The sequence below is a fragment of the Acomys russatus genome, chromosome 29 (genome assembly GCF_903995435.1).
Source record: "Acomys russatus chromosome 29, mAcoRus1.1, whole genome shotgun sequence".
Lineage (NCBI taxonomy): Eukaryota > Metazoa > Chordata > Mammalia > Rodentia > Muridae > Acomys > Acomys russatus.
The window spans coordinates 12325551-12338045 of record NC_067165.1 but is presented as its reverse complement, the minus strand read 5'-3'; the positions used below and the strand labels follow the sequence as shown (position 1 = coordinate 12338045).

General features: G+C 44.0%; 1 protein-coding gene and 1 pseudogene across 2 annotated transcripts in view; one reads left to right on the top strand and one right to left on the bottom strand.

The window, feature by feature from the left end:
- The first annotated feature begins 325 nt into the window (after positions 1-325).
- Positions 326-12495, top strand: part of Mast2 (microtubule associated serine/threonine kinase 2) — a 163446-nt gene continuing 151276 nt past the window's right edge. For both annotated transcript variants that reach the window (XM_051171944.1, XM_051171943.1), the window contains exon 1: positions 326-514. In XM_051171944.1, the coding sequence (XP_051027901.1) occupies positions 341-514 (174 nt within the window). In that variant the 5' untranslated portion in view covers positions 326-340. The remainder of the gene's footprint in view (positions 515-12495) is intronic.
- Positions 4898-7462, bottom strand: LOC127211902 (small nuclear ribonucleoprotein E-like; annotated as a pseudogene).

The following is a 12495-nucleotide window of genomic DNA, read 5'->3' as shown; positions in this document are numbered from 1 at the left end:
GCGGGCTGGCGGGCCGGCAGCTGGCGGCGGAGCCCGCGGCGGCGGCGGTGGGCGGCGGCGGAGGGTGGCGGGCCGAGCGTGTGCCGTGCGGCAGAGGGCGCGGCGGCGGCGGCGGCGGCGGCGGCTATGCTGCCTCTGTGAGGTGCGCCGGGAAGGTCTCGGCGCCTGAGCCCACAGGAAGCGCGGAGACGCCGCGGGCCGGGTGCGGGTGGCTTCGAGTGCCCGCCCGGGCCATGGTGGCTGCGGACCGGGCTTGCCGCGGCAGCGCTGCGGCCGGGGGCCGAGCCAGGCCGGCGCAGTCGCGGTGCTGACCGACCCCCCGCGGGGCCCAGACGCGGAGATGAAGCGGAGCCGCTGTCGCGAGCGGCCGCAGCCGCCGCCCGCCCGCCGGGAGGATGCGGCTCCGCGGGCGGCCGAGTTGCCCCAGCCCTTGCCCCCGCGCCGGCGAGCGCCGCCCGGGAGGCAGCGACTGGAGGAGCGGAGCGGGCCTACGGGGCACGACAGCAGGGAGCAGGTAAGGCGGGCAGGGGTCGCAGGCGAGGGTGGGCGCGGTGGGGGAGGGGACCTCCGGGGAGGACCGGGCTGCGGCAGAGAGGGGTGGGGACTGAGTCGGTTAGGAGGAGCGGGAGGCCTGAAGAGGTTGAGGAAAGCGGAGCGGAGAAATGAAGGTGGGGGTCCTGGGGTTGCAGTGGGCATGGGTAGGGCGGGTCGGAGGAATGAATAAAATGGTTTTTTGGGGGGCATTTTTAGTCCGGAGTTCTGTATGGAGAGAAGCAGGGCTGGAATGTAGGCTGGGTGAATGAGCAGCAAAGAGTAAGTAGTCTTAAAATTGAGTTATCTCGAGGATAGTTTAAGGAATGCCAGGTTGATAGCGTTGACTGGTTTTAGAGTTAAATCTGCACAGTTATAAAAACGGGGCATTCCTGAGCATTCAGATTTGGTGGTCATTTTACTTTTTTATAGACACGTGCTCGGAATCGTTAACATTCTCCTCAGTAACCATCTATTTAACGGCAAACCGCTTGTAAAAAGTACCTGCAAAAGTGCAATCTCAAGGCCAGTGATAACGTAGATGAAGGCTCTGTCTTCTAGTTTACCTTTAACGGGAAAAGAGATAGAAACGTAAAAGTACTCATAGGACTTCGGAATGTACAGGATGTGTTTATATAATTTATTAGACGATAGTGTATTTATGAATAGGGAATAAAGGTCAGCAATATCAGAAAGGATAAACTGCCACTCACAGCGGTAGGAAGTTCAGTGAAAGGCGATTGGCAAAGGACGTTGGAAGATCCTTGATCTTGGATTTGTAGGAAAAAAATGTTGTGTAGTAATGAACTCCAGGCACCGCGTTGCTTTTTATACAGCCCTGCTTCAGACCCGGTTGAGATCCCATCTTTGAGCCTTCAGAGTTCCAGGTCTCCTATCTTGTTTCTCACATAAAATAAACTTCCCTAGGCATCACTTGAATTAGATGTTAGGCTATGGTTTTTAATTTTTTTCCACTGCCCCTACTTCCCCACTTTTTATTATCTGAGCCATGGCTTCTACACTACTGATTTGTGTCAATTGTCTTCTCTTAGTACCTGTTCAAAACTTTTGAAATGTGTTTCTTCTGGTTTAGTTTACCTGGTGCAGTTGGCCTTATTGCATGCCTCTGTGAAGTGCTCAAGGCTACTGGACACCCCCCTCCCTTTTTTTTTTTCTTAAATATGTTTTAATGATTTATTTTCAGTTTGTATGTGCATTGGTGTTTTGTCTTCAAGTATCTCTGTGTAAGGGTGTCAGATTACCTGGAACTGGAGATACAGTTGGAGCTCTCATGTAGGTGCTGGGAATTGAACCCCAGTACTCTGGACGACCAGCCAGAAGCTGAGCCATCTCTTTAGCCCCAGTTTCCCTCTTTTAAAAAAGGTGTTGTTTTTATTTTATTTATTTATTAAATTTTATTTATTGCATATGAGTGCTTTATCTGCAGAAGAGGGCATCGGATCACATTATAGATGGTTGTGAGCCACCATGTGGTTGCTGGGAATTGAACTCAGGACCTCTGGAAGAGCAGGCAGTGCTCTTAACCACTGAGCCATCTCTCCAGCCCTTATTTTTTATTTTATTTATTTATTTATTTTTTTGTTTTTTGTTTTGTTTTGTTTTGTTTTGTTTTTGGTCTTTTCGAGACAGGGTTTGTTTCTCTGTGTAGCCTTGGCCATCCTGGACTCACTTTGTGAAGCAGGGTGGCCTTAAACTCAGAGATCATGCTGCCTCTGCCTCCGGAGTGCTGGGATTATAGTGTGCACCACCACAGCCTGTCAGTCCCCTCTTTTTAAATGTAAATTTTATGTTCATCCATAGCAGTTACGGAGGAAGGAGTGTTTATCCTTCTCTCTGAGGCTACATCCTTGATATGCATCCCCTGTCTGTTGTAAAAATCTTAGTTATGGGGCCGGAGAGATGGGTCAGTGGTTAAGGGCACTGCTTGTTCTTCCAGAGGTCCTGAATTCAATTCCCAGCAACCACATGGTGGCTCACAACCATCTATAATGTGATCTGAAGCCCTCTTCTGGCATGCAGATAGAGCACACATTTACATAAAAAAAAATCTTAAAAAAGAATCTTAGTTATATTGTTCTCATACCTCAAATAAAATAAAATTAAAATTTTCCTGAAATGTGTAATTCCTTCTCTCTTAATACACCTTATCTTATTGTCTTACCAGCAACCTTCTTGAAGTTTTCTGTCTCAATTTCTTCACCTTTTATATATAATCCTAATATTATGGTTTGTCTTGGATACTTAACACTTTCCCCAAACTGCCTTTAAGGTCATGAGTAACTTCTTTTTATGGCTTGCTCTGTCTGTCTGTCTGTCTGCCTTTTGTATGCATTGGTGTTTTGCCTGCATTTTCTATGTGTGTGTGAGGGTGTTGGATTCCCAGGAATTGGAGTTAACAGATAGTTGTGAGCTACCATGTGTTTGCTGGGGGGATTGAACTTGGATCCTCTTGAAGAGCAGCCAGTGGTTTTAACTGCTGAGCCATTTCACCAATTGACAGGGTCTCTGTGTAGCCTGTCCTGTCCTGGACTCGCTTTGTAGACCAGGGGATTACAGGTGTGTGCCGCCATGCCTGACCTCTTGGCTTGCTTTGTTTGTTTGTTTGTTTTCGAGACAGAGTTTCTCTGTGTAGCCGTGGCTGTCCCGGAATCACTTTGTAGACCATGCTGTCCTTGAACTCACAGTAATCCACCTGCCTTCTGAGTGCTTGGATTACAGGCATGCACCACCACGTTCAGCTCTGGCTTGCTTTTTAAATTAAGATTTGAGTTACTTAGTTTAGTGCATACATTTAAGGTTCATTCAACTCATGAATTTTCTTTTTTTCCAAGACTGAGTTCCTTTGTGTAGCCTTGGCTGTCATGGAGCTCTATTTGTAGACCAGACTGGCCTCAAACTCAGAGATCCACCTGCTTCCTAACCCATCACTACCTGGCCAGCCCATGAACTTTTACAGACTATTATACACATGTCCATTACTAAGGTTAAGGTGGAGAACATTTCCAGTTCCCAAAATGTTCCCTTATTCTTCGTCTTACTTACTACCCTTCTCCAAAATAAACCACTGCTCCCACCCCTAGCACCACAGATTATTTTTTAGCTAATGCCTCATATAAATAAGATAATGAAGCCAGGCGTGGTGGCTCACACTTTTAGTCTCAGCAATCAGGAGGCAGAGGCAGGTGGATCACTGTGAGTTCAAGGCCAGCCTGGTCTACAAAGCGGGTCTAGGACAGCCAAGGCTACACAGAGAAACCCTGTCTTGAAAAACCAAAAAAAAAAAAAAAAAAAAAAAAAAGATAATGAAGTTTGTGCGCTTTATTACTGAATTACTTCATTCAATTAATTTCTGTGCATTCTTCTGTGTTGTATAATTTTCCACAATGTAGCCATTCTAAAATTTATTTTGCAACATAAAATAGGGTGTGGGTACTTGTGAAAAGACTCATTGTAAAGGAATTACAAAGAGAATTCTGTGAATGGCTCAGAGAACTTTTTTTTTTTATATAATTAAATCTGATTATTTTTCCTTAGTCCTCATCTTCGCAAGCTATGTGACCTGTTTGCTACTGTTGACCATATGTTCTCTTGTCATCCTCCTCCCTCCGTGTCAGACTCATTTCACTGTTGTTTGGTGGACTGTTCTCCCGTGTTTTCTTCTTGTTCTTAAAACATTTCTAGCTGGGTGTGGTGGCGCCAGTGTTTAATCCCAGTACTTGGGAGGCAGAGGCAAGTCAATCGCTGTGAGTTCGAGGCCAGTGTGGTCTACAAAGTGAGTCCAGGGCAATCAAGGCTACACAGAAACACTGTCTTGGAAAAACAAAAACCAAACAAATTCCTTGAAGACATGTCCTTGGTTTTAGCTTGCTTCTTATTTGTACTCCATTCTGTAGCAAGTGCTAGGATGTAGAGCAAAGGTCTGTAGTCTTTCATTCGTACATTGCATTATAGAACCTTCTGGCAGAGTCATTTGAGTCTTTAGGCTTGACTTTCTTTTTAGATCTACCTTGTTAACTTTGTGCTTAGTGTTTCAGCCAAAACTGAGTGAGTGAGTGTGTGTGTGTGTGTGAGTGTGTGTGTGTGTGTGAGAGAGAGAGAGAGGGAGAGGGAGAAGGGGAGAGTGTGTTTATGTAGACAGAGGACACCTTTGGATAATGCCTCAGGTACCATCTACCTTTTCTTTTTTCTTTTTTTATTTTATTTCATTTTTAACAAAAACAATCTCACAGCACTTATTATCACTGGATAGGGGGCATTAAACAATACAAATAAACATTTCAGGCTATTCTCGGAGCAGAAGACACTTTTAAAACCACTGAACTGTCTTCTTAGCTTCTCCGTGTGTGACCATTTCTAGTTGGAAACACTGTGGAGCAGAGTAATGTTATCTTCCTTTAGCATGATCCGACCCAGTTGTTTTCTTGACTTTGTTTTTGAATGAATCTCTTCTGTATCATCTAATACGAGGTTCATGTACTCATCAAAGCCAACAATACAACCCTCTATCTGCATGTTCACCTCCTCATACAGTTACGCCTGAATCCAAGATCTATTTTGCAAGTATCTGAAGATGAGGTTGATGGGCTGCACCATTGCCTTCTGCGCCTTCTGGCCCTAGCCGCGGTACACCGTGGTGGAAGGCACAAAGACCACACAAGTAAGAAAGCCCTACCTTTTCTTTTTAAAAGATTTTATTTATTTTTTTCAGTTTTTTGAGACAGGGTTTCTCTGTGTAGTGCTGTCCCGGAACTCACTCTTTAGATCAGGCTGGCCTCAGACTGAGAGATCTGTCTGTATCTGGCTCCCTAGTGCTGTTATTAAAGGCATATACCACCACTGCCCTGGCTTATTTCATTTTTAAAAGTGAATATCTACACATGTGTGTGTTGCATGTGGGTATGTGTATGGGAGTGCAGGTGCCCGTCAAGGTCAGTGAGGGTGTTGGATCGCCCAGAGCTGCAGTAATAGGCAGGTGTAAACCACATAGTGAGTGCTGGAAATTCAGTTCAGGCCATCAGAAAGAACAGTGAGCGCTTTCAACAGCTGAGCCATTTTTTCAGTTTCTACTTTGTTTTTTGAGACAGGATTCCTCACTGTACTAGAACTCACCAAGTAGGCGGTGCTAGCCAGTGAGCCCTTGAGATGTGCTTGGCTTTGCTCTTTTTTTTTTTTTTTTTTTTTTTTTAAATTTTAAAAGGAAAAAAAAAAAAAAAAGCCTTACCGTATGGCCCTGCCTGGCCTAGTAAATCAGGTTGGAGTCAGACACACAGAGATCTGCCAGCCTTTGCCTCCTAAGTGTTGGGATTAAAGGTGTGTGCCATCATGCCTTTTTTTTAAGCTTAAAAAAAAAAAAGCCATTTATATATTTACTTATTTATCTACCTAGCTACCTGACTCTGTGTGAGTATATATATGTGAATGTGTATGCGCAGCACCATGTGTTCCTGTGCATGTGGCCTAATACACACGTGGAGGTCAGAGGACAACTGTGGAGTTGGTTCTCTCCTTCCACTGTGTGTCTCTTGGTGCTCAAACTCAGGTTGTCAGGCTCAGCAGCAAGTGCCTTAACCCGCTCACCCATCTCACTAGTCTGTGTTTGTGTTGTTATTTTTGATTTCTTTGTTTTGGTTTTCTCCTTTTTTTTTTTTTTTTTTTTTTTTTTTTTAAGATTTATTTATTGCATATGAGTGCTTTATCTGCATTATAGATGGTTGTGAGCCATCATGTGGTTGCTGGGAATTGAACTCAGGACCTCTAGAAGAACAAGCGGTGCTCTTAACCACTGAGCCATCTCTCTAGCCCCCTTGTTTTGGTTTTCGAGACGGGGGTTTCTTTGTGTATCAGAGCCCTGCCTGTCCTGGAACTCACTCTGTAGACCAGGCTGTCCTCAAACTTACAGAGATGTGTCTGCCTCTGCCCCCTGGGATCAAAGGTGATAGTGACTGTGAGAGTTTATAACTTGCAAGAACTTAAGAGTTTGAAAAGACACATGTTTCAGGTAAGTAGATGGATCCTGTTCATTAATACAATAAATGACACCCTGTCCCCACCTTGACAGGGTCTCATTTAGCCTAGGCTGGCCTTGGAACTCTGTAGGGAGCTGAGGATGATTTTGAACTTCCCCTCCTGCTTCTACCACCTAAGTGCTTGGCAAATGACCTGTATAGAAGGTGGGTAGACAGGTGTCATGAAATGCATGTGGAGGTTAGAAGCCAGTCCTGAGTGTCTGTCCTTGCTGTCTACTTAGTTAGAGATAGAGTCTCTTGGTGGTTTTCCCACTGTGTATAAGCCAGGCTAGCTGTCCGTCTTAGTCTTTGTTCTGTTGCTGTGAAGAGACACCAAGATCAAGGCAACTCTTACAAGAGAAAGCAGTTAATTGGAGGCTTTCATATAGTTTCTTTTGTTTTTCTTTTTTTAGTTTTTTTTCTAGATAAGGTTTCTCTGTGTAGTCTTGGCTGCCCTGGATTCTTTGTAGACCAGACTGGCCTCGAACTCACAGAGATCCGCCTGCCTCTGCCTCCTAGAGTGCTGGGATTAAAGGTCTGCGCTGCCACTGCCTGGTTCAGTTTCAGAGGTTTACCAGCCCATTATCATCATGGCAGGGAGCATAGTGATAAATGTGGCAGCATGGTGCTGGAATAATTTCTGAGGGGGGTATTGAGATTGAGATATTAAAGCCCATTTCCAGTTACACACTTCCTTTAACAAGACTGCACCTGTATGATATTATAGGGGCTTATCTTATTCTTCCAGTGATTTTTGTCCTTCATCTAGTAGAAATAGAGAGATTACAGACACCGGGCCTAAGTGTCCAGTTCTACAGGTTCGGACGATTTGCGCTCAGGTCTTTATACTTGCACAGCAGCGTTTTACCCGACTGAACCATCTCCCCAGCTCTTTTGCTCTCCATTTCTTATGTTTGGCAGCAGTATGTGTTATACTTCAAGTTACTAAATATTTCTATTTAGAAATAAGGGCTGTCAGAGGCCAATGGCTTATTACATAATTAAAGTAGATGTATAGCATTATTTCTCCTTTGAAATATGCTCCTCTCCATCTGGTCTTTGCCATCTTCTATTCCCTTGTCCTAAGTCAGTCACCTGTTAGGCTATGCCTTCTTCTCTCTTCTTTTTGTTTTCTCCAGAGACAGGGTTTCTCTGTGTAGCCTTGGCTGTCCTGGACTCACTTTGTAGGCCAGGCTGGCCTCGAACTCACAGTGACTCACCTGCCTCTGCTTCCCAAGTGTTGGGATTAAAGGTGTGAGCCACCATGCCTGCAGGCTATGCTTTCTTACCTTTAACCCTTTACCCACTGTCCCTACCTCAGCACATAATAAATGTTTCTTGCTTGTTGCAATGGTTTAACTGAATTTATTCAATTGTTTGTTTGCTTTTTTGTTTGTTTATTGAGACAGGGTTTCTCTGTGTAGCCCTGGTTGTCTTCAAACTTGGAGATTTGCCTGCCTTTGCTTGCTTTGTGCTGGGATTAAAGGTGTGTGTCAGCCACCACTGTTTGTCTCACAAATCCACTTTTATTCATTTGCTCTCCATTAGTTTAAATCTATATGAAGTACAGCATCACATGGATTCTGTGTCCAGTGGCCTTTACAAGAGGCTGCTTCTGAATTTGGCAAGAACTATGTTACGTTCCCATAGGTGGAGTCTCCTTTGGTTTAGTTGGGATCATCTCACGCATAAACACCTTCAGTTTTGAGAAGAGCTTTAGACCTGGCTGTCTTGGACTCTCTTTGTAGACCAGGCTGGCCTTGAACTCATAGAGATCTGCCTGCCTGTCTCCTGAGTGCTGACTCCAGTTGACAAGTTGATCATTTTTTCAGTTGACTTCTGGTATTAGGATCTGTTGGTTTTCATCCTGTCTCATTGGAAGTGTTTCTGGGTGGTCAGTGTTAATCTGATTCTTTTATTCTTGTTGTTGATGTCATCAGGCTCTTCTGGCTTGACAGTTTCCACATTGATTTCTCTGTTCTTGATCTTTCTCTTGAGGTCAGGATTTATGTTTCTAGGGGTCTAGAGAAATGGCTCAGAGGTTAAGAGCACTGGCTGTTCTTCCAAAGGACCTAGGTTCAATTCCTAGCACCGACATGGCATCTCACAACTGTTTGTAACTCCAGTTCCAGTAGACTTGACGCCCGTACACAGACATACATTCAGGCAAAACACCAATGCATGTAAAATAAATTATTAAAATAAGATTTATGTTTATAGTTTACTCTACATTTCTATTTGAATAGTTTATAGATCTTTTAAGCCTAATATTTCCCTAAACTAAACTTTGTTTTAAAGATTTTTTTTGCTTTTATATTTATTTATTTTTGTGTATGGGTGTTTTGGTTGCATATGTGTCTGTGTGTCATATGCATGCTTGGTTCCCACAGAGGCCAGAAGAGGACATTAGATCTCTTAGAACTGGAGTTACAGACGTTTGTGTGCCACCATGTGGGTGCCGGGAATCAAATCTTGGTCTTTTGCAAGAGCCCAAACTAAATTCTTGATGTTCACCTTCCAGTCTGTGTCTTTCCTATTTATTTATTTACTTATTTCAGGTACATGTGGAGTTTGTCCTGTTGGGTATTGAACTCCATTCCTCTGGAAGAGCAGTAAGAACTAACAGATGAGCCATTTTTCCATAAATTTTGTTGTTGTATGGGCTGGGAGGTGGTGGTGCATGCCTTTAATCCCAGCGCTTGGGAGGCAGAGGCAGGCGGATCGCTGTGAGTTTGAGGCCAGCCTGGTCTACAAAGCAAGTCCAGGACAGTCAAGGCTACACAGAGAAACCCTGTCTTGAGAAACAAAACAAATTAAAAAAAATTTGTTGTTGTTGATGCAAGGTCTCACTATGTAGCCCAGGGAGGCCAGAGACTCATAATTCTCCTGCTTAAACCTAATAAGTACTGATTTGATTCATTCCTTTTCTTGTTATAAGACTTCTTTTCTCTCTTTGGTTTTTGGTTTTTGGAGACAGGGTTTCTTTGTCTAGTCTTGGCTGTCCTGGACCTGATTTGTAGACCAGGCTGGCCTCGAACTACCAGAGATCTGCCTGCCTCTGCTTCCCAGAATGCTGGGATTACAGGCGTGCACCACCACACCGCACTTATAAAATTTCTTTATTGTGTATCTGTGTGTGTTAGTTAGGGTTTTATCCTGTGAAGAAACACTATGACTATGGCAACTTTTTTTTTTTTTTAATATTTATTTTATTTATTATTTATACACATTCTGCTCGCGTGTATGCCTGCATACCAGAAGAGGGCACCAGATCTCATTGTAGGTGGTTGTGAGCCACCATGTGGTTGCTGGGAATTGAACTCAGGACCTTTGGAAGAGCAGACAGTTCTCTTAACCTCTGAGCCATGTCCCCAGCCCCAACTATGGCAACTCTTATAAAGGAAAACATTTAATTGAGGCTGGCTTGTAGTTTCAAGGGTTTAGTCCATTGTCGTCATGATGGGAGGCATAGAAGCATGCAGGACAGACATGGTGCTGGAGAGGAGCTGAGAGCTCTCCACAGGCTCCACAGGCTGAATGAAGGGAGAATGAAATCTCAAAGCCCACCCTCAGTGATACACTTCTTCCAACAAGGCCACACCTCCCAAGGGTGCCTATGAGCCCATGAGGGTCTGTTTTCATTGAAAGTATCACATTGTGTGTGTGTGTGTGTGTGTGTGTGTGTGTGTGTGTGTGTGTGTGTATGGGTAGGCTTGTACCTCTGCACACATGTGGAGGTCACAGGACAGGCTCAAAGAGTTGATTTGCTCCTACTTTGCGGATTTTAAAGATGGAACTAAGGTATCAAGCTGTGTGACAAGCGCCTTTACCCACTGAGCCAATCTGTTATCCTATGATTCTGTTTTTAACCTTTTATTTTACATTCAGTCCCCCATTTCTGTTAGGTACTACATTCGAGTTGAGGAAACTGCTCTATTTGTTTCCACCATTACTCTATACTATAAGACCAGTTGCTGGTGGCCCCCATGCCTTTAATACCATCACTTGAGAGGGAGAGGCAGGTGGTTCTCTGTGAGTTTGAGGACAGCCAAGGCTACATAGAGAGATCCTATCTCAAAAAAACCAAAACCACCCACCCAAAAAAACCACCTATCACCTTCTACCCCAAAGACTATAGAGTCTATGGTCTTACCCTATTTTGTCTTTCATGTAAGTTACTGTAAGTCTCCTGATTCCTCTGGTTCTAATCTTATTGGTCTCTTCCTTCTGTGATATTTTGCACATAGAAAATTAACTCTGTAAAACCTAACATATGAGCATGTCACTTTTCTACTAAAAAACTTAAAAAAAAAAAAAGATTTATTTATTATGTGTACAGTGCTCTGCCTGCACGTACATTGCAGGTCAGAAGAGGGCATCAGATCACATTATAATAGATGGTTGTGAGCCACCATGTAGTTGCTGGGAATTGAACTCAGGACCTCTGGAGGAGTAGTCAGTGCTCTTAACTCTGAGCCATCTCTCCAGCCCCCTCTAGTAAAAAACTTTACAGTTGTTTCCATCATAATTTAGATCAAAATCCAAAGTGCTGATGACTTACTTTGCCCTATAAGACTGTCTGTAATCTGGCTGTGTACTGCTGATTTTCTCATTTCATTCATGTCTGTTGAGATAATACTTCTTAAAGAAGTCTTTCTTGCTGGGTCGTGGTGGTGGCACACACCTTTAATCCCAGCACTTGGGAGGCAGAGGCAGGTAGATCGCTGGGAATTTGAGGCTAGCCTGGTCTACAATGTGTGTAGGCTCAATTTTCTTAACCAATATATTTTATTAACAACTTAGTGACCGAGCATACGTCACTTATAACCCGACTAACCAAAACAATAGGAAATGAGGATTAATGGACACAATAACAAAACCTTAAGGATATCAGTTCGAAGGAATGATTCTCTGGGCGTGAGCCACAGGATTTCTTCTGCTGGAACTTGGGGTAACCAGAATCCAGAACCTCAGCAGGAGCCGGAGCCCCTAAGCCGTCCCTCGAGCGGTTTTCTCTAGGAGCGTCTTGAAGTGCAGTGTTGAACAGCCAAATCTATCCCAAGTCTCCAAAAAGCCCCTGCCTCCAATTCTGGGCTCATTTATATATCTCCTCCCAGAGTCTGTTCACAGGATCTTTTCAGCTGGCAACAATTAAGCTCCTGCACGAGGTGGTTGGTCTTCTAGTGAATTAACATCACCTGTTCTCTGACAAGACCATTCTGATCCCACATTTGGGATCCTAAAAAACAGGTTTATCTCTCCTTCAAATGTGAGTCCAGGACAGTCAAAGCTACACAGAGCAACCCTGTTTTGAAAAACCAAAAAGAAAAAAGAAAAGAAAAGAAAGAAAGAGAAGTATTTCTTAGGCCGTGCATGGTGGCACATGCCTTTAATCCCAGCACTTGGGAGGCAGAGGCAGGCGGATCACTATGAGTTCAAGGACAGCCAAGGCTAACACAGAGAGACCCTGTCTTGGGGCGGGGGTGGGGGGGCGGCTGTGGGGGAAGGGGAAAAAGTCTTTCTTGACCGTTCTTTCTAAAGTTACTCTTGTCACTCTCTTTTCTCTTTGTCTTCTTATCATGGTATTTATTATTTTTTTCCACATTAGAACATTTGCTTCTTGAGAGTAGTAATTTGTGTCTGTTTTTCTGACCTCCAGATCTCCATGCTTTTTGAATTCTGTTCTTTACAAAAGGTAATAAATATTTCATGGTTGACCATACAGTGAATGAGATAACAGTCAGGCGCTGGGCTGCTGAGATGGCTCCTATAGGTAGGTGCTTGCTATGCAAGTCTGGTGACTGGAGTTAGATAACTTGGAGCCAATGTAAAATGCAAATCTGTAATTCTAGCTCTTCTATGGGCAAGATGGGATGTGGAAATAGGAGAATCAACCAGAAGCTCATGGTCCATCTAGCTTGAAGTATGAATTACTGCA